The sequence below is a fragment of the Triturus cristatus genome, chromosome 5_2, assembly GCF_964204655.1.
Source record: "Triturus cristatus chromosome 5_2, aTriCri1.1, whole genome shotgun sequence".
In the NCBI taxonomy this organism is placed as follows: Eukaryota; Metazoa; Chordata; class Amphibia; order Caudata; family Salamandridae; genus Triturus; species Triturus cristatus.
The window spans coordinates 302043933-302067769 of NC_140588.1; the positions used below are offsets into that span (position 1 = coordinate 302043933).

At 45.2% G+C, this 23837-nt stretch overlaps 1 protein-coding gene across 1 annotated transcript in view; it reads right to left on the minus strand.

The window, feature by feature from the left end:
* Window positions 1-21605: 21605 nt before the first annotated feature.
* RNF144B (ring finger protein 144B) overlaps window positions 21606-23837 on the minus strand; it is a 252111-nt gene continuing 249879 nt past the window's right edge. Inside the window, exon 8 of the mRNA XM_085607055.1 lies at window positions 21606-22844. Coding sequence (XP_085463181.1) covers window positions 22704-22844 — 141 coding nt within the window. The 3' untranslated portion in view covers window positions 21606-22703. The remainder of the gene's footprint in view (window positions 22845-23837) is intronic.

Below are 23837 nucleotides of genomic sequence, written 5' to 3' on the forward strand. Positions count from 1 at the left end.
CCCTGGATATATATATACTATACCACTCTACAAGGGACTTATAAATAAATTAAACAGGCCAAAGAAGTGTGAGAATATCTTTCCATGTTTAAAGGAGAGAGCACAAGCACTTTAGCCGTAGTTAGTGGTAAAAGTGCACACTCCTAAGGCCAACAAAAACAAATTCAGTAAAAGGTGGAGGGTAAAAGGCAAAAGGTTTTGGGGCGACCCTGAAGAGAGGGCCAGGACCAACTGCTTCCATCCCTAATACCCACTCATTCCAATCACAAAATAGTCCATAAATCTAAGTGTCAAATGGAGCACCAATTACTCTTGCAGTCATGGAATCTCTGCAGGTACTGAGCTGGCTTCAGTCAAAACTTTCTAATCAGAGCTTCCTTTGTTCACTCATAGACCATCTGGTTTGCGACAGGTAGTCTCCCAATGACGGCTGTCCCTTGTAATTGCATCTGCCTCATTAAGGCAGCCCCCTTAGACACTTCATTGAAGGCATGCCGCTTTACAAGCAACTTCAAAGCTCACAGACCATTCCCAAATATCCTGAACATCCATATACAAGCACAAGACTCTTTGGAACCTTGGCCACTACCTGGTCTCAACTGGTTGTCGAGTCATGTATCACAGATGAAGTTGTCATTGCTGCCATCCTAGGTTTATCTCTCTCTGAAGGGCTATCCTTTCCCTCTCCAGTGCTCCTTCCTTTTCCTTCTGTTTCTTCTTTCTCTCTATTCTCCTCTCTCTCTCTCATACCTCTCACAATTTTTCCTCTCTGGCCCATTCCTCATGTCACTCCCAACTCCTCTCCTCTTGTTCCCGGAGTGCTTCTCTTAGCTTCTCCCTCTCAAACTCTCTGAACCTCTCCTCTTCCTCAACATTAGCTTCCAAAAGTGGCAATTGCAATTTCAGGGTCTCTGCTAGACTCAATCCACCCAGGTGATTTACTCATGGAATTGGTGACTTTGGTACCTTGGACATTCGAGGTGGTGTACACACCTGAGATATTCTAGTAACGATAGATGCTAAGTGTCTTGGTGAAACTCAAAGACATTATAGGACACACCCAGCATGTGTCTGGGATAGATCTGTGCTAATGGGATCCTAGGGCCTGAATCCACAGTGCTTTCTTTCTGAATTCCTAAAATGGTTCCCTCCCCCAGAGTCAACCACAGCCTCATCTCTTTCACGCAGTAACCCAGAATGGTCCCTAATGAATTTGGCAAGGACCTCTCTGTCCCAACTCCTGGTAATCCTCCACTCTGTCCCTACATTAATCCTTCATCTGTTCTATGGACATGGTGCTGAGGTCAATTCCCAACCCTGTATTTTCTAATGTCTATGCATGTTGCCTTTTTGTGTGGAATAAACTGGACTTATACTACTGGCGCAAATTGGAAATGGCCAATGCTACACATGTATCCAGGCTCTTAGACGTTAGGCGCCCCACTGCTTGACGCCAATTGTCAGAACCACTTTCAGAGGGCCATGGAGCATGCTGGAGCTACTGCACCCCACAGTGGGTTTTGAGACATTTTTCTCCTGATGTCCCAGGGCCTGGTCTACTATTAATTCTGCGCAACCAGGCTAAGTACCCCTTCCACATTCAACTCTCAGTGGTAGACGTGGTTAAGCAGTCCAATGCTCCCTCGGAGAGAGGCATAGATAGAGATTAGTGAACATGGGCTCAAAACTCAAAAATGCATGCAACAGCAGCAATAAATTCTTGCTCAGCCAAATATTCACTTTAATAACAAAAGAGAAGTATTTTATTTCTACCGTATACCACGCAAAGGAAGAATACAACAAACACACACAAATACTCAGTCCTCCTCTGAGGTCTGGTATCTAGTGTTAGAGATTGTGGTTATTCCCCATACACTACTGGTAACAAACAGGGTGTGTCCCACTATAGATCTATTCTCAAGAGTTCATTACGACTTAAAGTCAATAGTGTTCCAGTGCACACAAGCTTGATTTAGCAGCATGTTATCCTGGCAGTCAGGCCTGAAACGAGTCCTACCGCTACGGCAGATGTGAAACATTCGGAGTCCTGAAGTGAGTCCCATACCCGGGTGCTTGCAGTATCTCCAGTGCAAGTCTGATTAATCAGTCGCATGTGGGCTTGGTGGCTGCACTCAACAAGTGCAGGCTCTCTCCCTAGGGTTTGCACTCCTGCAGCGATCGGAGGTTTCCTGCGGCTTCTCCTGCGGGGTAAGTGTTCACACGCTCCCAATGATGGGAGGCTACGACAATCCTGTTCTTGGTCCTACATTTGGGGGATGGTGCTCCCAAAGCGTACTCACTCATCCAGGCGCAGTCCTTGTTGCTTCCGGTGACCTATGGGTCACCACTGCTTGCTGTGTATGGGCTTTGGCCTGGATAACATGGCACAGTTTTCCACAGCAAAATTATCCACTGCAGCCCCCCCCCTACCCCCCGGCATACGGGGTAGCTGGACCACTTTGACACTTACTGCACTGCATTCTTTCACCACGTCTTTACCATGGCGGCCCTTCCTGGCATACAGGTTCTCCGCACCGCTACCAGGAAAGGCTTTGGCCCTTACCGCACTGCAGTCCTTACCACTATCTTTACTGCAGCCCTATATTGGCATAAGGGGGTCACCGGCTCACTCCTGCACATAGTCAGTAACCCAATTGGTTACTCACACAGGAAGTTCACTGGACAGGGCTCCCACTAGACCTTGCTCCTTCCAACGCTCTCCTTTTCCTTACAGGGCACACTAGTATTGGCAAGCAGGCAAACTGGTGCTCCCGGGCAGGTGGCATTGAATTCCCTGGGTGATGTCCTGTCACCCAGCAGAGAGACTGGCAGGCCTTGGCCCTTAGACCTGTTCACAGGCAAAAGTCTTGCAGAGATCCCCATCCTCCCACACTCCGTCTGGCTGCTTGGCAGGTGACAATTTTTGAGGTCTCAACCTCCCCTTCTTATAGTCCATTGCCAGACACCAACTGTGATTTATGATCTGAGTCTTTAAATTTTGATGTTGGGGTTGTGCGTCTTTTGAAGTGTAGGCTCCGCTGCTCCCTCTTCCGCTTGAAAAGCAGTTTGTCATATCAGGGATGTTGCCAAAGCTGATAGTCCCACAACACTGGCCATGAAAGTTACTAGAGTTCACACCTGAATGTCAGCCACAGTGATATGTGCATCAACAGGTTAGTACAGGGCTTATGAGGTAGAATGGGAATAGCATGAGAAGCCGGTTGGTGACACCATAGCCAGAGGGGTAACAAAAGCCCATGCAGCCCCTGCGGTGCATCAATGTGGGACAACTTTGAGATTAACCATTCTTGTAAAAGGCTCTTACAGGCGGCTTTATGGTTAGAGAAAGACATTTAGCTTCTCCAAATGAGCAAGACTGTGAAAATCAGAAATTAAAAAAGCAAATGATATAAATATCTGACAACTTATTGCTTTCCCTTCACTGCTTCGCCAGAGTTCTATCAACTCAAGAGCCTCAAAGTATGTTCTGTTCTTGACCTCTCCTCGTCTGAAAACAGCAGGCAATTTTACACTCCAATTTCAAACGTCCATTTAAGTTGTCTGGATAAATTAGCACACCCACCTGACTAGTGTAACTAAAACTGTTCCACATTAAGAAACCATTTAACTTGGCCTTCCCCAATGGTAATTTCAAATTAAGTTTCTGCAAATTACACCTCGTGGCTCTTTAATTCACCACAAGATACGACTTGGCTGTTAGTTTCACTCTTGCAAGTTCTTTTCATCACTGTTTTCTCCTTTTGTCACTGTTTTTACTTCTTTCTCTTACTCTTTCTTTCCCACTTTTGTGTGCTTCTCTGGTTTTGCTCTGAATCAAAGACTAATGAGGAAAAATAAGTGCTGGTTCCCAAAAACAAGGGCCGGTGGGCCCCGCCTCCAATCACCAGTTCAAATTAAGCACTGAGTAAGTACTATCTAATTTGACCTGGAATAAATATTCACAGTTCTACGATTGTATGTATGTGAGTTCTTATATAGCGCTCGACTTACCCTTGGGCATCTCGGCGCTTGCATTGGGAACCTGTCCTGGCTTTTTCCCTGTGAGATAACCCGTACTGGGCATCCCAAGGTGAAAGCCAGGCATCCCGACGCGGGGGGGGGGCCATAGTGGAGATTAAGCAAGCTATTGCCCAGAGTTGCAGAGTGTGAACCCATGATTCGAGTAGGCACCGAAGTGAGAATTATCGAGTCCGTGGACACTTGGGCTCAGACCCTGCCGCGTCGGGAATTGAACCCTGGTCCCGGGTCTGACCTCTGCTTCAGGGTATGCCTCCTCTAACCAGTGAGCCACACTTCTCCATTGAGGTGATCTTTTTTATTTTCTCTTCCTTGGGTCCAATTGTTTTTGCCTAAATGCCTTATGTTTGCTGCTACGTCTGAAGTCTACATGTTGTGTCACACACTTAAGCATGTTTCAAGTAGTATGATCATGGTTTGCCTTGTTGAGGTACTTAGACTTTTATTTACATTCAGATAAATTGTTCACTGACAGCTATATTTAATCGATTGCTCAATCGATTATCTGTCCTTTTTCTTCATTTTTAATATTGTAAAAAAATAGGAACCCCACCATAAAAAGGTGCATATGCTCACAAACATATTTTAAGATGGCTCACATTGAATTCAACTGATTCATGTGTCTCTGTTCAGCATATTCCAAGAGGTGAGTGGTTGCAGTGATTCGGACTCAAGGCCTCCGCTAAATACATTGGCACTGCAGAGAGCATCGCCATCAGGATCCCAGATTGTTCTGTGACCACATCCCTGACTGACCTGGTGAATTGTCTGGTGATAGAGAGCTGACAGCACTGCCCGGGCATTGCTGACATTGTTCTGCCAGCAGTGATGAGCATGGCTGCCAGTCTGCTGCACCTACTACAGGGTCATGACTGGAACTGAGCTGTCAGTACTGCTCAAGCATGGATGGTATACATCAGCATACATTTAAGTGGATGATATGTAAACACATCGCTCTGTGTCTTGGAGAGGGTGAGAAGTACACCACTATGTGCCGAATGAAAGTGAGTTAGAATTTGGAAAGCAGAAATATTTCCATGCTCTCTGAGGACGGGGATGGAAGTCACAGCTCCAGTCCTTAGAAGGGGTAGGAGTGAGGAAACCTCTCCATGCCTTAGAGAAGGCAGAACTACTCACACAGGCATACGTCTTAGAAAAGTTAGGGGTTTGGGCATAACTCCACGTGAATAAGGCCTTCTGGTTTGCTCTAATTGAAAAGGTAGTGTGCAAGAGGGCTACAGATATCTACATGTCCATCAAGCAGGTTGGCAAGTAGAAATATTGCTCTTTTTGTCCATGAGTGGGGAGGGTAGTCACAGGACCATTTTAGTCTGAAAGTGGGCATTTGGACACGTCAATTACCTATAGGAAACTAAGGGGGTAAAAAAAATCTGTAAAGAAGGATTAAGTGTGTTCGTGGAAATCAATTTGGATCCTCTGATTAGAAAAACTAAAACAGAGTTTGAGAGATTGAATAATCTTAATCTAACCCTGATTGGGAGAAGCAATTTAGTAAAAATGACGTTCTCACCTAAAATGTTATATTTTTTTAGAGCCATACCCCTTGAGGTGAAAAAGTATTGGTTTAAGGTTTTGGATGGTATCCTGGGTCCGGTTTGGGGTTACCACACCTCATCAGCCAGGCTAGCTTGAATCCAGTGGCAAAGTGAGCAAGGGACCCACGTCTGGGCATACCCTGCCAACTTAGGGCGAACAAATCAAACACAAGGAGATGATGGATAGAACACAGATCTGGGTTGAATCCATCATCGATCTTTAGATCACTTCAAACCCCAGTACCGACCCAACTATATGCAAATCAGTCTTGATACTGTGCTTCATGGAAACCGGTCGCAGGATGCTTGTTTCCGGTCCAGGAAAGACCTGGCTTGGACTATTCCCGTGAGGAATACGGTCAAGACTGATTTGCATATGGCTGGGTCTGAACTGGGGTGGCAAATTGAGCTAAAGAACGATGATGGATTCAACCCAGATCTGTGACTGGGGGTTGAGTGTTTGAAAAGTTTCAGCGCTCCATCCGTCATCTCCTTGTGTTTGCTTTATATCGAATATGGGCAGCTGTTCGGAAGAAAATGGGTATCAACCGTTTTAGTTTTCATACACTCCTTCTAAAAAAAACCCTTTTACCGGATATCTTCTGAGATGCTTCTGTCAGACGCTGGAAAGAGTGGGGACAATTCATTCTTGGGAACTTGGTTGATGATAAAGACATAACCATGTTTGAATCTGTTAAAAATAACTTTGATTTAGGGCATAATGATTTTTCAAATACTTGCAGATAAGAGATTTTTTTTATGAAAAACAGGAGGAGGGCTGGGCAGGTTCTTTAGGGTGGATATATTAGATATAATAATGGAGAAAAGGCCGTCAAATGGGGTTTTATATCAGATGCTGAATATTAGGATGCTGGATGATATGGATAAGCATATTAGAATCTATCAGGAGGCATTGCAGATGGTTGATGGGGAAAGTGCAGCTTGATTTGACTTGGCCCACTCAACTTTTATGTTGTCAAATCGACAAGCTCAGCATTACAAAACGTGGTTCAACCTTTATATTACTCAGGGGAAAATGATCAAATGGGGAGGAGTATCCGGCACGAACTGTCCTCGGTGTCAGCTCTATGGGGCGGAACTAATTCACGTTTGCAAAATGCCCAGGCTTGAAAAATCTAAAAAGATTTATGAGCCTATGTTTTGAGGGAGATTGAGCCTGCGTATTGTGGTCAGGCCCCAGTTGCTCTTAAGGGTATAAAAGGATGAGACTCTCCCCTATGCTCAAGCTTTTATATTTCTTGCAATGGCAGTATTAAGGCTGCGTTTAACAACAGCATGGTTAGACCCTGTCCCTCCATCCTGCAACCAATTGTTGTCTCGGCTTATATCTATTTATCATACAGAAATGACTGTATATGCTGGAAAAGGTAACCGGTCCAAAAAAAAATAAAAAGAGGGCTACAAACCTGGGCACTAATGAGGGAATGGATCTGAGGGAGAAATGTCAAGGATTACGGGTAATGGAAATGGCGGGATTTGTTAATGGGGATATGATCCTAATAATAGGAAGGAAGGCACAAATGTACGTTGTTGAATGAGGAACCCCTATGACGAGACGGGTGGTGCAGTAGGGTATGCTAAGTTTTGTATATAAGCACTTTAAATATTTAATGAATTCTCAATAGTTGCAGAATACTAAAGGTCCCTTGCTTTGTTCTGCCTATTTTTTTTTTTTTTTGCTTACCAGCTCTGAATAGCTATTTGCTTGGATGGGGAGGGAGGGTCGGTTTGGGGCTTGTGGTCTCAAATTTAACAAACGTTAATACAAACATTTGAAGAATAAAAAATACAAATAACTAACATACCCACCACTCAATTTACTTTCATATTTCACTATACTAAATCACCACTAATCCTTTATGGGTTCCGAAGTACCATGTTACCTGTTAAAAAAGTGCTTCAACACCCTATCTCAGGGGTAGCAAGAGCTACATAAATGCACACCTTTTACCCTCTTCTAGCCTTCTCAATCCAAGTAAATAACTAACATATCTATCACTCAAATTACTTTCATATTTCACTATAATAATTCACCACTAATCCTTTATTGGTTCCAGAGTAGCGTGCTACTCACCGAAAAAGCGCTTCAAAACCTCATCAGGGGTAGTAAGCGCAATATAAACACAATTACAATTACTTAGAACAGAACCCTCTATATCTGTATAGAGTTTGGAAATCCCATATTGAGAGCTGGCCTCTTACTCCTCAATGGGGGAAAAAAAGATATACTAGGATGTTGTAGCTAAATGACTCAGACCTCAGGATTGAAACTCATTTACACCTACCTTGTTTACAGACTAACCCGCTGATTTGCTAATGTAGTTGATTGGAGCGAGTGAATCTAGGGCATAAATGACATAACTGACTTTATATATACCATATAGGATCACTTCCAGTTTGACAATAGGATGGATGGTGACGAACAATGTCAATAGTGACTATTCATTGTGATTTGCAGTCAGCAGGGGTGGCTGATACCCTTTGAAAGTGGTGAGGTGAGCGAAGTGCCTCAGCACTTTGCAAAAAAACCCAAAATAAACCACCCCTCCCTCCAAAAGTAAAAAAAAAAAACCACTAGAATAACATTTCAAATAAATAGTACACAGCAGCACGTCCTCCATCCTCCTCAGTGCTCCACTTCTAAACCTGCAGTCAAGTTTCCCTAGCAATCCAGATGCTGCTCTCATGCTGTTAACCAGCATGAGAGAAGCGCCTGGATTGGATGGAGTGGGCTGGCTGTACGCTCCTTCAGGTTTGTCTAAAACAGCTGAGTGGAGAGCTTCAAAAGGCCCATGTCACTTTGGCCGGCACAAGAAGGCCAGCCAAAGAGACATGCGCACTTTGAAGCATTCAACCAGCCACTGCCCCTGTCCTCTGCAGCCAAATGGCAGTTTTTGGACTGGGTCGACTGTCTGCTGCAGTGCGCACATCAGAAAAATAAAATTGCAATGAAATCTTTTCATTACCATTTTATTTTTCCTGCACGGCTGGCATGCAGAAACCGCCGCTGGCAGTCTGTAGTCAAGTAGACAGTGCTTTGAGCTGTGGGGAGGAGACGCGACTGAACCTGTCACTCATGCGGTCCTACAGGCCATGGTCACATTGGGAACGGCGGGGCATCTAGTAAAATGGCTTTACTTAGCAATAATGGAGATGACCCACCAGCCTCTGCCTTGAGTGCAGGAGAGATGGGAAGGCACCCTGAATAGGCAACTGACCGAGAAGGAGTGGAAGAATGTCCTGGGAAGCCCAAAAAAGGTGTCTAGAAATGCAGCATTTAAGCTCTTGCAATTTAATGTTCTTCATAGAACATACCTTACGCCGCACAAGCTGAATGTAGTGTATAATAGAGATGACCAGCCTTGTGCTAGATGCTCATTACTCAACGCCAACTTTGATCACATGGTATGGTCATGTCCTAGGCTTCAGGAGTACTAGACCAGGATACTAGATACCGTCAACCGGGTTTTGGGGTGCAACTTGGTGCGCTCACCGGAGGTATGCCTTCTGGGCTAATTCCCGAGACCCAAACCCAAGAAAATGGGGCATAGGTTTATAGATCAGGCTTTCCTCTTGGCTAAGAGAAGAATAGCTTAAGTGAAAGACAAAACAGAGACCCTCGGTAGTAGATTGGGAAAACGATGTTTCGTGTTGGGCCAGAGCAGAGGAGAAAGCCTTGCTCAGGGAGGACAAGATTACAAAGAGGCGCAAACCTTTGGCAGAGCCGTAGGTGGACATACTGAGAGCACGGGACACACGTAATACGCCGGATTCAGAATCACGAAGGAGCACGTCTGCCCTTGAGGGACCAGGGGAGGTACCCAACCCCTGATTGATAGATGCTTATTATAGTTTTGATGTGCGATCGGTTGCCCTGGGGCACAGGGTGGATTAACCCCCCTATATACGGCAAATATTTGGATATCTAACTGGAGGTGTTCGTTGCTGGTCACTGCCCCAGTTTGGGGCTCTCTAGGTGCTCCCCGCTTCTTCCCCCTCCCTCTGGGAGCCCCTACTCACATAATAGCGCCGATTATTTTGTCTTGGATACTGGTATTGACTGTGAACCCCTGGTAGTTTTACAGTTGTTAAAAGTGCACTAAGTTTAAGGATGCACTGAGTTGCTTGTTTTTCTTTTTCCTTGGTTGTGTTCCCTTATTCCTATTAATTTTTTCTTTTTTCTGAATTGGGGTATGGCAATCATGTTGGCATTCTAAATACATGTAGCTCCGTGAAAGAAAGTGTTGCTAACAGATCCAGCCACTCCCTCCTACGCACTTTACCATGGTGATAATGTAATGTCTCCCAAAGATAGCATAGATACAATGTACATATTGGGGGAATAATTGTACTCTTAATGACAGAGGAACCATATGTTGATGCAGCCATATGTAAATAATGTATCGGTGAGAGAATTGTTAGGAAATGATTTAAAGATGATGTTCTTGCAGTGGACATGGAACTGTATTGCACATGCCATATTTTACAAATGCCAATAAAAAAGATATTTAAAAAATCAGTAGACAGTGCTCAACTTTGTTGACTGTATGCACTGATGCAAGTACACCATGGGATGGCTTGTCTTTGTGGTGTTGAAATGTACATAAAGATAAAGGATAACATGATGCCCTCCGTTCACTACACTGTAACTCGACTTTAAAAGGTTGAGATTAAATGTCGTTACAAGTATATTGTTCTTGGTCAACTTTATAAAGTGAATTATGATAAATACGGCTTATTATACAAATCCCAATTGACATTTAGATGTACTTTATTTGTAGCTCAAAAAATATACGTTAAGATCCTGCATCCTGATGCCAAAATCAGTCAGGTGTATCTTGGTTCCAACGTCCAAACTGGTTGGCTCCAAGTTGAGATGGCCCAGTGGGCTAAAGAACGATGGCATGGAATGCTACCCTGAGCAACTGTCAGTGGTAGGACTTATTGCAAGCTTTCCTCCCATCACCTCTTGTGTGTTTGATGTACTGCTCCAAGTAGACAGGGCATGCCCTGATGTCCGAATTCCATGCTCACTGTGCCACTGGAACCAAGCTAAATCCGACTGACAAGTCCCAATCAGGGTGAAACTGGTCTTGGGTTGCTGAGTTCCAGTTCAAAGAGGACGTGGCCTGGCAGTCTGGGCTGGACTGTTCCTATATGAGCAAGGTCAAGATTGATTTGCATGTACTAGCCCAAACTGAGGTGGCATGGTGGGCAAAAGAAAGATGGGCTGGAATGCTACGCCAGCGATTTCTAATATTTAAACTTATAGCGCACACATTCATCCCAACACCTTTTGTGATTTGATATATGTAAAGTATTGCAGTGATTGGTTTGATGCAAAGAGAGGAAAATTAAGGAAAAGCTTATGGTGGCGCAGACAGAGTACTTTCAGAAAGGTCATTAAATATCAGATCCTGGATATGATTCTATTTTTTGTTCTAGGTGCGAACTAGGATATGCAGAGAGATGGTGTACAGAGTAATGATTTTCAATTTCTTCAATATGGAACAACATTTCCACAGGTCGTAACTCAAGGCAAAGACGGCAGTTTTGGCATAATCCAAGTGTGGCAAATCCTAACATTAACATGCAGAAAAAGACTATGCCAAGTAATTTTTGCTGGAATCATGGGGAAAAAAAAAAGTTTAAATGTTATTTAGAAAGAGTGCAAAAAGAGAGACACATGGTTCCGCAAATGCGACAGAAGATTAATCAAACAGCACAGAGCGGATTAGTATACCCAGCCTAATCGTTTACTGTGCAGAACATGCCGAATAAAAGGCAGTTCAATGGAAACTTGCTTTCAGCCCCAATGAACAACTATAATATGCAGAATAAAATGCTGAATTTCCAACAGAATCCTGGTTTTCATCAAAATCCTTGAGTAAGAAGAAACAATGTTTCTCAAATTACATCCACACTTAGTTTTCCTACTGGAATGAGTCAGATACAAACACAATGGCGGTGTTAGAGGGAGAGAGAATTGCATGCTTGGTGCAGTTCTAGGCATAGCCCAGACTGGCCCATTTGTAGATGGTGAGGTGAATGGCCACCCAGTATCATTTTTGATTTATTTAGGTGTTACCCGATCCACAGTTATACCAGAAGAGATTCCCAACCTACCCCTCTTAGTAAAAGAAGTCCAAGCTGTAGGCATTAGTAACAAATATATTATTGATAAGGTGTCAGCAAATGCCAAAGTGAAAATCAGATCAATTTAGAATGACCACCAATGTATTATTTGTGACACAAGTCAAGTTAATCTGTTGGCTCGTGATCTTTGTGTAAAATTAATTGCATGATTAATTGTACATTGGATGGTGTAGCAATTCAAACATAGGATAAGGATTTAGCTTTTAAAGTAAAATCACCAGAGACAAGAGGGAGTTTGTTCTCAGTTCTCACAAAAGAGGACTTGCCTCCTGGTTTAAGATGCACAGCGAAAGGGAAAGTTTGGGATTTTACTGATAAATAAATTTGACTGATAAAAAGTGCAGTCAAAACAGATGAAACTAAAACCAAATCCAGTGCAGCCTCTTACACCTCAGTACATGCTAGCATCCACGTTGTAGGCCTAATTTTCCATTGCACATATTACTACATAAACATGCTTCCTTTTGGGCCATATTGTGCTTTCACATGGAAACTGCATATATTTTCGTGTTCTGTTCTTTTCCTGGGATTTAGTCTGAACACCACCGACAAGGTCAAACAACAATGTCTCTTGTTATTCTTTCTAGCCAGGCACAAGCACCTAGACATAATACAAGAATGCAGCTGTTTATGTGCACACATGTCCTATCATATAGATGAGTACATGAGCCACAAATAGATACATGGGACAAAAGTTCTGAGACAAGAGCACTGAGTCCGCTGGGATGTAGAGCGTCCATCTGTGTATGTTAAGGTACAGGGTCTACCGGTAATCTCATATAATCATTTAGATTTAGTAGCAGGGGACGGGGGTTATATAGATTATTAACCATGCCAACAGTAGTTTTATTATGTATTTGTTTTCTAATCATGGTACGTATACTGCATTTCAGAGCACGATAGTTCTAATAAATATTCTAAACTTTCATCGTGTCTCCTGGTTATCTTATTGTGGACAAGTACGAGTGAGAGAGGGAAAGCGTCCTGCTACTGCCATCCCTGAGAGGGTCAAGAGTGTTGTGCTCTGGGGGTGCCAATTCACTTGCTTCTCTGGTAAGGTTAGGAGGGCAAGTGAGGCACTATAGCTAATTGGACTCGGGCTCATAGATAATGAGGTGGTATGGTGACTCAGTCCCTACATACGGATGTTCTATGGTTCCAAGCATAGTCCTGTACCAGAGCAGAATTCCTGCAACATTATGAAGTGGAGGTAATGACATCCATCACTGATAATATGATTGTGCAAGGAATGAAAACAAAAAAAAGAAGGGCTAGGAAGCCTTTGCAACTCTCCGACCTTAGGATTAAAAAACATCCACTGATGCCGGCACCTGTTTGCAGCCTTTAAACTGGACTAGATTTGGCCCACACGACTGACATCAACCAATAGGGGGGGGGGCAGGGGGGGGGTGGCCAGCCCTTACTACCTGCTGAATCTGCCTGCCTGCTGTGGGGTGTCGAAGGTGCCAGAGACTGCCTAAGACTCCCAGAAGAGTCACCTATTGTCAGTGTAGCACTGTAGCCCAACGTGGGGCTTACTGCGGCCTAGCTACAAGGGCCTCGTCATAACTACATGATCATACTGCTGTTGCATATGGAGTTCCCTGCCTCAAGGGGGACCATGGTGTTGTCGGGCAGAGTGCTGCAGGTGGGCTGCTATGTCAGTTGCATTTGGAGGCACGGTTGTGGGCTTCTGCCTGGACGGCATTATATACAGCGGTGCCTGAAGTTGTGGCTCTAAGGAGATCATCACTGGCCATAGTGACTATTGACTATAACTGCTGCGGCGGCGCTCCTTCTCCCCTGGTGGGGGTCTGGAACTGGGATGCCTTGCAGAGTTCTTGACCACCTCTTTACTTTACTTGGCACACAAAGGTGCACACAACTTGGACTCTATATTGGCCAGTCTGTGGAGCTTTTGCCGCAATGGGTAAAACTGATAAAACACAGCCTAAGCTAAAGTTTAATCAGTGTAAAACAACTAGGCTACGAGAAGAAAGAGCAGCAGCACCCACAACTGGCTCTGATAGCACGGGTCCTGAGATGGGGGAGTGAACTAGGCCAAATCCTGACAGCTATACAGCTTACCTCATCAAGATCAAGAGGAAGATAAAAGCCCTTTCATATTGAATGGACAGGATGTCGGAACACATCGATAAACATGCGGAGCACCTCGATATTGTGGAAAGAAGGGTGACGGAGGCTGAAGAACAGAATTTGATGGCAGGGGCAGAGAAGCAACTGGAGAAGGCACTGTCAACGCTGCAGGCTAAGGACTTGGAAGCCCACTCCCGACTGAATTATCTTTGCATAGTTTGTCTGGCGGAATTGACAAATGTCTGGAATATGTAATCTTTTGTAGAACGGCTACATATAGAACTGCTAGGGCGTGAGACATTTACAGATATGTTCATGGTGGAGCGTGCTCTCCGTTCATTGATGCAGAGACCAGTGCCGGGGGCCCGGTCCTACACAAATGTAGCGAGACTGCTTAACTACTGTGAGCGTAATGCAGAACTCCACCGACCCAGGGAACTACAGATTCTTTACAATGAGGGCACGCACAATTCAATTTTCCCAGACTCACACCACATGTGCAGGAGGCACGAAGACAGTTTATTCTAGTAAAGCAGAAGTTGCAGAGTGACTGTCAATGGGAAACCCAAGATCTTCAGTGATACTAAGAGTTTGCAGCAATTCCTCAAGCAGCACGGGTCATCGAGTGGAAGACTGCGGTCTCCGAGAAAAGAGGATGGCGAGAAGGCATCCTCCCACGAGCTTGAAGTACCTGATTAATGTTCACTGCCTCTCCTTACTGAGACATCCTTAAGTCTAAGTGTTGTCCTCTCTCTGATATGCTATGCCTGTAATTGTCACTATTTTTGCTGAAGCAATGTATGTGAATGCAGGGCTGAATATTTGCTTCAATGAGTGTGGTGCTTTGAGGGTGGTAGCGGTCACTGGTTAAGGGATCCTACCATGGGTTGACAAGGTGGTTTCCCCCTTTATTTGAGTCTGGGTGGCAGCCCAGGAAGGTGGCTGAAGGGGTGATGCTGCTTGACATACTCCTGATGGGCATCCGTCACTGTTGAATTTTTTTAACATGGAGTCAGAGGGATAAACGACAATAAGAAAATTCATAAGGTGGTATTGTATCTACAGCGTCACCAGATAGATGTAGGTGTACTGTGGTGGATCTGACTCTTTTTTGCAGGGTTATCCCCAAACGTTTTGCCTTCTTTTTTCTGACCTGTTTTTGTTGCTTTAGGACTCTGGGCACTTTAACCACTGCTAAGCATTGCATACGCTCTTTGTGTACATTTTGATTCTGATTGGTCATACATGATTGGCATATTTGATTTACTGGGAAGTTCCAAGTAATGTGCACTAGTTTTGCCCAGGGCTTGTAAATAAAATGTTACTAGTGGGCCTACAGCACTGATTGTGCCACCCACATGAGTAGCCCTGTAAACTCGTCTCAGACCTACCACTGCAGAGGCTGCAAGTGCAGTTTTATAAACTGCCATGTCGATCTGGAAAGTGCACCCACTTGCCTGAACCTTCTCTTTTACTACATGTAAGACACCCCTAAGGTAGGTCCAAGGTACCCCCAGGGTGCAGTGTATGTGAAAGGTAGAACATGCGCTGTGTGTTTTACAAGTTCTGATAGTGTTTTACTGCTAATTTAGTTTTTCACTATTGTAAGGACTAGCTCGCCCATAGGTTATCATTGGAGCTGCTTTGTAACATTTTACAAGTTTAACTTTCAATAGGGAACAGCTAGAGGTTTGGAGTTTGGACTCCCTGAACTCAGAATTTAATAACACACCTTTCAGTAAAGGTGGTTTTAAAATTGTGTGTTTGGAAATGCCACTTTTAGAAAGTGCTTTACCATCCTGTGCCTCTGCCTGCCTGTGGAATCAAAGTGTGGTTTAGACTGACAGCGACTTGTTTATGCATTCACTCTAGACAGTCACACTCAGGAAGTTGAGGTGTGCCCTGCATATCCTGATGGCTCATCACCAGGTTTTGAGTCTTTCTGAGTTAAAGTGGTGGGAGGAGTTGTCACATCTACTGGAATAGGGCTGTGCCTGGCCTCTCACAATGCTGTCTCTGCCCCCCTGGAGTGTTCTGGAGCCAAGACCAAGCAAGGCAGGAACTTGTGAACTACAAAGAATTTCTTTGAGGTATGCCTACTTCAATGGCAAAAAGGGTTAGAAGTATTGGACCTAAAACTCCAGAGGTTTAGAACACTTCAAGAACACTTCTGGAACCAGAGGAGGCTCTGCCAAGGAGAAGAGATGAAGAGCTGTGAGGAGGAGTACTGCCCCTATGCAATGAGTTACTTTTCTGGGTTGGCCTGAAGTTGCTGCTTCTGCTTTGGAGAGGAAAAGGACCAGACTTCGCTGTGTATCCTGCTTGTGGAGTTTCTTCAAGGGCTTGCGTGAGTTGGCCTCCTGTTAAGAAGTCTCAGGGACACAAAAGACTTTACCTACAGCACCTGAACTCCACTGCTGAGAGTTCTGGCCTGCCAAGGGGTGCCAACTCCAGTTCTAAGCACTTGGAGGTGGCTGCTGAGCCGTACCTGCAAGAAAAGCATGCCTGACATCACCGACGCTGCAGCCTGCAACGTTTCAGTGGTCACCGCTCTCCGGGTGAGAGCAGCACCGACCTAGACAATAACACTTCACGTGGTCATCAACACCGCTGCCTGCACCGTGGCCACCAACTTTAACACCACAGCCCTGGTCTCACCAACGCCACTACTTCGCGCTGTCACCAATGCCGCTGCCTGCACCGTAGCCGTGGTCTCCACCCTCAACGACACCGCAACCCCTGTTCGGCCAACAACTCAATCGACTCCAACATTGTCACCCGACACCGCTGCCTGCATTGAAACCACGGTCACTGCCTCGTGAGGAGCACGAGGCAGCGACAGCAATGACACCACAGCCCCGGTTTGACCGATGACAGCGCCCCATGACGACATGCCGCAGCCTGCACTGAAAACCAGGTACACCGCATCTCGAGGTGCACGACACACCGCCCGTGATGGCATCGCAGCCCCGGCACTGCCAACGTCAGCACTCCCACCTTTGATCTCACGGAGTATGATATGCAATGTGTGTGAATTCAAAGACTCCCTGACTTCTGCATTGCCATGCAGCACCGACGTCTCACAAGTCCAGCAAAGCCTCACCGCTACATTTTACCGCCAGGTCCTCGAGGCCTCTTCAACTCCAAGGTACCGTATGCAGGTCTTTCCCAGTGCCGTAGTCGGCCCTTGACTCAATTGAGGTCGGACTGAACTGTTGGATTTGTTGGTCACTATGCCGTGTTAGCAGCCCCTGTTGGTGATATAGACTTCATGGAACTGTATTTTTACTTTATTCTTGAGAAATTCATATCTTCGCTTGTATATGTTGAATTTTTGTTTAGATAAATATTGGCTATTTTTCTAAACCAGTGTCCGTTGTCCATTTTGTAAGGTTTTCACTGTGTTACTGTGTGTGTTTGGTACAAATACTTTACACATTACCTCTGAGATAAGCCTGACTGCTTGTGCCAAGCTTCCAAGGGGGTGAGCAGGGGTTATCTTGGGTGTGTATTCCCCTTAGCCTGTCTAGAAGGAAGGGTCCATAACTGTACAGGGGGCAAGCCGCAGTGAACTAGAGACCCCCATTTCTAACATACAATTATGACCCACAGTTTTTTCACGCACTTCATGCTAAACTAGCCCATTACAATAGCTGGCATGCTGATTTTAATTGCATTCAGTCGCCTGACCTGGATCGCTCCCGCAGCCTGCCTCGGAGACCTTCGGCAGCGCCCACGCTATTGCAGCGATGTCAGAGCAGGGAGTACACTCATTGCTCTACTGTCCATGACTTTCATACACATCGATTATTGGCTTGTCTCGTGCAGTTTGTTGTCCAAGATCTGACAGTGTGAGCATCTGCCTCGCACATACACAGATCACTCACTGGTACAACTAGTCTAGGAACTAGTGGGGCTTCGTTCGTTCTTCTGGCGCTTCCCAGAGTACTCATTGATGGATAATGTATTCCATGAGAAATTGGCGCAGGCGATTGATAAATATTGCCACATCAAATTAGGCTCGGTGGAGAAATTTGCCACCATCTGGGAGGCCTTTAAGGTCTAGATCAGTGGGGTCGCCATCTTAAAACAAGCTTGTGTGCTCTGCTCCATTCAGGCTGGCTTGCGAGGTTGGAAGTGGATTTGGCTCACTTTGAGTGCATGGTCGGAGAGATGGCAGAGCAGGGATTACTGGGTGAAATTTCTGAAACTGGCCCGGGTCCTTTACATGGAGCCAAAGGTACATATAAATATTAATTGCCATGTGTCAGCCCTGATTACCATCACAAGGGGCACGCGTCAAGGTTACCCCTGGTCTCCGCTGCTCCAAGCACTTGTTGCGGAACCATTAGCTTGTGTGCTGCGTGCGTACCATGCCCATTGAGGTATTCACTTTCCACATTATAATCTCATAGTATCTGCGTACGCATACAATAGGTTCTTCTACGTTCACGCCCCTGAGCATAATCTCTCACCGGTCTTCAGAGAGGTAGTACTCTTTGGTGGCTACTTCGGATTGCAAATTAACTGGGACAAGTCCCTTATTTCCCCTTTATGCTACAACAGAATTTCCGCCCAAGTGAACGGAGCCTGTTCGCCTCTTGGGCATTCAGGTCCACAGACACAGAGGTAGTATTGCAAGAAAACTACAGGAAGGCTGTGCATAGTCTCACTGAGGCAGTGGATCGCTGGATTCGCTGGCGCCTGTATCTCTGTGACCTCATAGCCATCATGAAGATGCTGGTACTTCCCCAATGTCTATTTTTGTTTGCAAACATTCCATTACTACTGCCAGGTGTGGTCTTTCGGATTCTGCATTCCTTGCTGGTGCGCTTGGTGTGGGCCGGTAAACAGACCCGAGTGCAATGGAATAAGCTCACTCTCCCATACGAAATTGGCGGCCTTAATGCTCCAGACCTTCAGGCTTATTACAAAGCAGTGCAGTGCAAGTTTGCCTATTACTGGCTGCATGGACCACTAGATTTACAGCATCTTTGGCTGAAACGTGATGAGGCATCCCATCTATCGCTGTCCCTCTGTCTATTTAGTAGACGGGTGCATCGTTTTCACATAACAGAACTCAAAGGAGCCACACAAAGCCTCTGGAAGAAATTGGCAGACATGCAGCACAAGACCTTGCTTTACTCCCCGCAGCTCCCACTACAGTGGTGCTTGTGGTTTCCGCTAGAGCAGGAAAAGAGAGGTAGAGGCAGCACTACGAGGGCATGGAATACAGTATATGGGCGATTTTTTTGAGGATGGGGTACTTCGCAACTGGGCTCAGGTCAGTGCACAGTACGACACACCAACTGTACTAGCACAATTCCATTACTATCAGGCACGTCATATGATGCAGACCTTGCTGGATGATGCCCTGGCGGAACCATTAGAGCTACGGTCTCTCACCTATATATTACAGGCGACATCGCCATTGCGGGTGATCATGACATTATATGCTTTCTTGAAGGAGGCCCGGAGGCCTGGCATCCCTAAGGCTTGCCATAATTGGCAAGAGGACCGAGGATTGGAGATCAGCGAAAAACAGTGGGCTTACTGCTGCTCAGTGATTCATACTATCTCCTTGAAATGTCGCCTTTGACTTGCGCATTTTAAGTATCGTAATTGGGTATAATACACCCCTACCCGTTTATGCCGATACAGCTTGTGTGACAACTCTAGGTGTATGCATTGCGTCATGGATGATGCTGGCTTTGAGCACATAGCGTGACACTGCCCTGGTGTGCGGCACTTCTAGTTCACGATATTCAAGCTTCTGGAGTAGTTCATTGGGGAGGCGGTGGCTTGCATGTCGATGGTGGCCCTTCTGGGTTATGATCAAGTCCGCAGACTTCCAGCGGCTTGTGGCACTGGGTCTACTATTGGCACAGGAAGGATGAAGAGTCCCTTTACTACATTGAAGGAATGGCACACTGATAATCATCTGATTGGGTGTTACAATATGCCTTATCACAACCTTATGCCACCCGGCCGTCACCTGAGAGATATATGGGGTCCATAACAGGAGTACTTGGCACATGCGAGGAATGAGGCTTATGGGGATGAGGAGCTGGGAGGCGCTGTGTGAGGAACCCGGGCGGTGGCATCGTTTAAGTGGTTGCCAGATGCGGGTTTTCCACTACTACTGTGTGCGTGGGGTGATTCAGTGATGGCTGGGAGTCCTTTGTGTGTCAATACATGATAGAATGTTGCATGCAGACTCCCACTGGCAGACTAGCGCGAAATACGTTTATCTGTATTTGCCATTAAATCCATAACACCACCATGTATATCTTATCGGTCTTTATGCCGTGCTTGCCATGTACATGAAATGTCATATTGTTACATGCAACATGTCTGTGCTGGAAGTGTCCGTTTCTGCTGCCAAATTGTTAACGCAAACAAAATGAAAATAAAGTTACAAAAAATATATATATTGCGCTCTTATGTCCAATACATTGGATCAAATTAAGAATGCAATCCTGAAAAGGAATATTACATCTTTGCATTAAATGTGCCAGAGGATGAAAATAAAAAAAGTGTGTGATAGCAGGTTGTGCCATTGACGAAAGGCACATGAAAGCCATCTGATAATAAATTAACTTTACCAAATTGTATTATGAACCGGATGACTAGACATGCACAGTCCAAGTCACGTTGGACTCTATTTGATTTGAGCTAGACAGCATTCAGCACCGACTTATTGAGATTTTGGGACTTAGCTTTCACTGCCAATCGCTTTTTTACTTATATTTCCATTATGAATATTTTGAAATGAGTAACCATATACCTTTTGCCTTCTGTAATGATTCTTAAAATGTAAATAAATCTTCATGGTTGGTAGTTTAAATTTTGTCTTGTGTGAATTTTCCTATGTGCATTCTCTGGGTGAAATTGCACATTGTATTTAGGGCTCTGGCCTTTAAAGACTCACACATAGCCCTAATCTACCAAGAGGCTCCTTTTAATGTAGAAAGCACCAACAATAGTGCATGTTTTCCAGAAGTCTTCATTGTGTGCCTCACCCTCCCCTGTTGGTCTCTCTCATCCATGTGCTTCTCTGCCCGCACACCCTGTTGCTCTCAGGGGTCTTCAACCAGTAGCTCATGAGATATTGTAGCTCTCCAGTTACCTCCGAGTAGCTCACCTGTGTGCAGCCCAGCTTAATACATTAGAAAGCTTTTGCTTGGTTGAATTAATATACGTATAAAATGGATATTATGCAACACTAATAATATTAGTAGCTCTCAATGCATTTCATTGAACATAAGTACAGAAAAGGTTGGAGATTTGACTTCTCGCCTGTGTGCATTTCCATTGTATTGTTCTCTCCCTTGTGGGCGTCTCCCCCTCCCTCCTTGTAGCTCCCTTTCCTGTGTGCTTTTCCCTCTCGTTCACGGGCGACCCTGACCCACTCCTCCATTGTCCAAAGGCAGCATTAGTTTTTGTGGGGTACTTCATTTTGATATTTTTTTAATTTACCATCTCAGATCGGAAAATAATAAAATGGCACATACATCATATGCACAAAAAAGAAGCATGTACTACGTGAGCGCACAAAATGCTGAGGCCGCCAGCAGCCACCTCACTGCTGCTCCCCCTTCACGCCCCACCCTTTTGCTCATGCTGTACAGCATTTGCCACTGCTGAACAGCATGAACAAAAAACACTGGCAGCCACTTCTGAACAGCATGAACAAAAAACACTGGCAGAATCAACAAGTCTGAAAGACGAGCTCTATTGGCTTTGACAATGCTTGTTTAATATGTTGGCCTTACCAGGGGAAGTCAGGAAAGGATATATATTCTAACCGTTCTTTTACTGATCTGACATTTTGTAAATGGACACGGAGCAGCTGCATCATGTTAATGAACAGCAAGCAGTGAATGACGAGTCATGGCCAACATCTCAAAATAGACTACACCAAACCATGGCCACCGTTGCGGACATCCCTCTTGCGGGGTTCTCCATACACAATACCTAAAGGGTAAGCACTATATTAAAAAGCATTAATCAAATAATCACCTTTTTTTCTTTGCTGACCGAATGCAGCAGCTAAACTTATCAGTGAACCTGTACTTCGATTCAGAAATCCATTTACATATTATAATCGATAACCCACACAAGGCAATAATATGTATGTTCGTTCTTTGCCATGTAATGCGTAGAGCTGCCTTAAAATGTAAAACACGTGACATATTATATGTGACATATTACATGTGTTAGTAACAGTGGCAGACATTTTAGAAAATAAAGTTCATATGGCAAAAGATGTTTCTGAGCCAAGAAGCAAACAGGACAAAACATTCATGTTAGCCCTTTCTCCAGCCCCCTATGTGTGAGAGGGGTACCACGTATGAAAAGAACACCCGTATGTCTGGAGGGTCGTGGGACACGTGGAACAAACTGAATGCTTAAATGCTTCCCTTGAAGAAACCTTGCCTAGCAAGTGTATTCAGCCTGGGTAGGTGTCATCTTTAGAAACCTGCAGGGCTCACAGTGTACTGCCAGTCCGCATGCGCACTTATGATTATGATCTCGCCACACTGCAGCCATTGAGGGATTTTCCACATCACGTTGTTGAGTGTTATGAATAAGGACTGTATTGCAGGAGACACAGATGCACTAAAATAAAAAACCAACATAAATAATGGAAAGGGAGGTTTCCCCTTCCAGCTGTAGGAGCCGGTGAGCAGACTCCCAGCGTGGAACAAATAGGCACTTGTCCTCAGTCTTGGAAAGGGCCGGCACCCTCGCTCTGCAGGCGTGGCGCCAAAAAAGCCCAGTCTTTGTGCTTTCTCTCGTGCGCAGTCCAGTGCAGAGACCACCAGGCCGTTTTTAGGTGGTCGGTGGGCTGTGTTTCTTCTTCTTGCCCCGACAGGATTTGCAGACGCAGCAGATGATGCACGGGGAGGCCAGGAGCAGCAAGGGCGAGGTCACCAGGGCGAGGATACCAAGGCCCAGAAGAATCCCCACAACCTGAGGAAAAATGGAAAAAAGAGAATGAGCAAACATGTTAGGATACTGACTTCTTTCATTCATGCAACAGTGTTGTTCTGTTTGAGTGAGGAAAGATACCTAGAGTACAATTCCTCATAAAAGGACAGTCAGGCTAACGGAAAGGCTCAGAGAGAGATTTTGAGTGCTTAATTTGAGAAACTAGAACAGCAGGGAGGTTTGGAAGAAAAAAATATAATTAGCATTTTCAGTACAGTATATTTAAGAACGGCAGCCCCAGTCCATTTTGCACCTCTTCAAAACTCGCCAAAACAAGTCAGCGCTTCAGGACCTGATAGAAGCGCACAACTCCTGAGACAAGTGATCTGTTCCACCTTCTCGCCAACTGTACAGGCGCCCGCAGTTTGGGGTCCTTTGAACCACAAGCTCATTTTTAGATCTCGCCTGACCCAGCGCATGCGCTGGTCTGGCGAGTCTTATTGAGAGGGCTCCAAAAAGTGCTACCAGGCCAGCCTAGAGCTACAGTGCATGTGCGCGGGAGCGCGCATCGCGCTTTACCGCGATTAATTTCACTTTCGCACGGCCGCTTTGATGTTCGATCACGATCACTTTCGCGGCCGCAGGGCTGCTTTGATGTTCTCCATGAGGCTTCAATAGATTGCAGCAGTTAAAACAAGCATTGGCATAGCCAATAGGTCTCGCTTTTGGGACCCTATACGTGTTTAGTTATGCAACTGTTGCATGGCTAAACACTTATAAGGTCCGAAAGGCGAGACCTATTGGCTATGCCAATGCTTGTTAAGTAGTGTGAACTGTGCTTGAAATGGAAAAAAAGAAGTGCGGGTACTCTGTACCAAAGTACCTGCTTGTTTCTGAGAAGTGCCGGTACTCTCCAATTAAAAGTATTACGTCTCTCTTGAGAAGTGCCGGTACTCTCCCTCTCAAAATAAAAAAGTGCCGGTACTCCGTACCGGGCAGTAACGGCTCATTTAATGCACAGAGTGTTAAGACAAG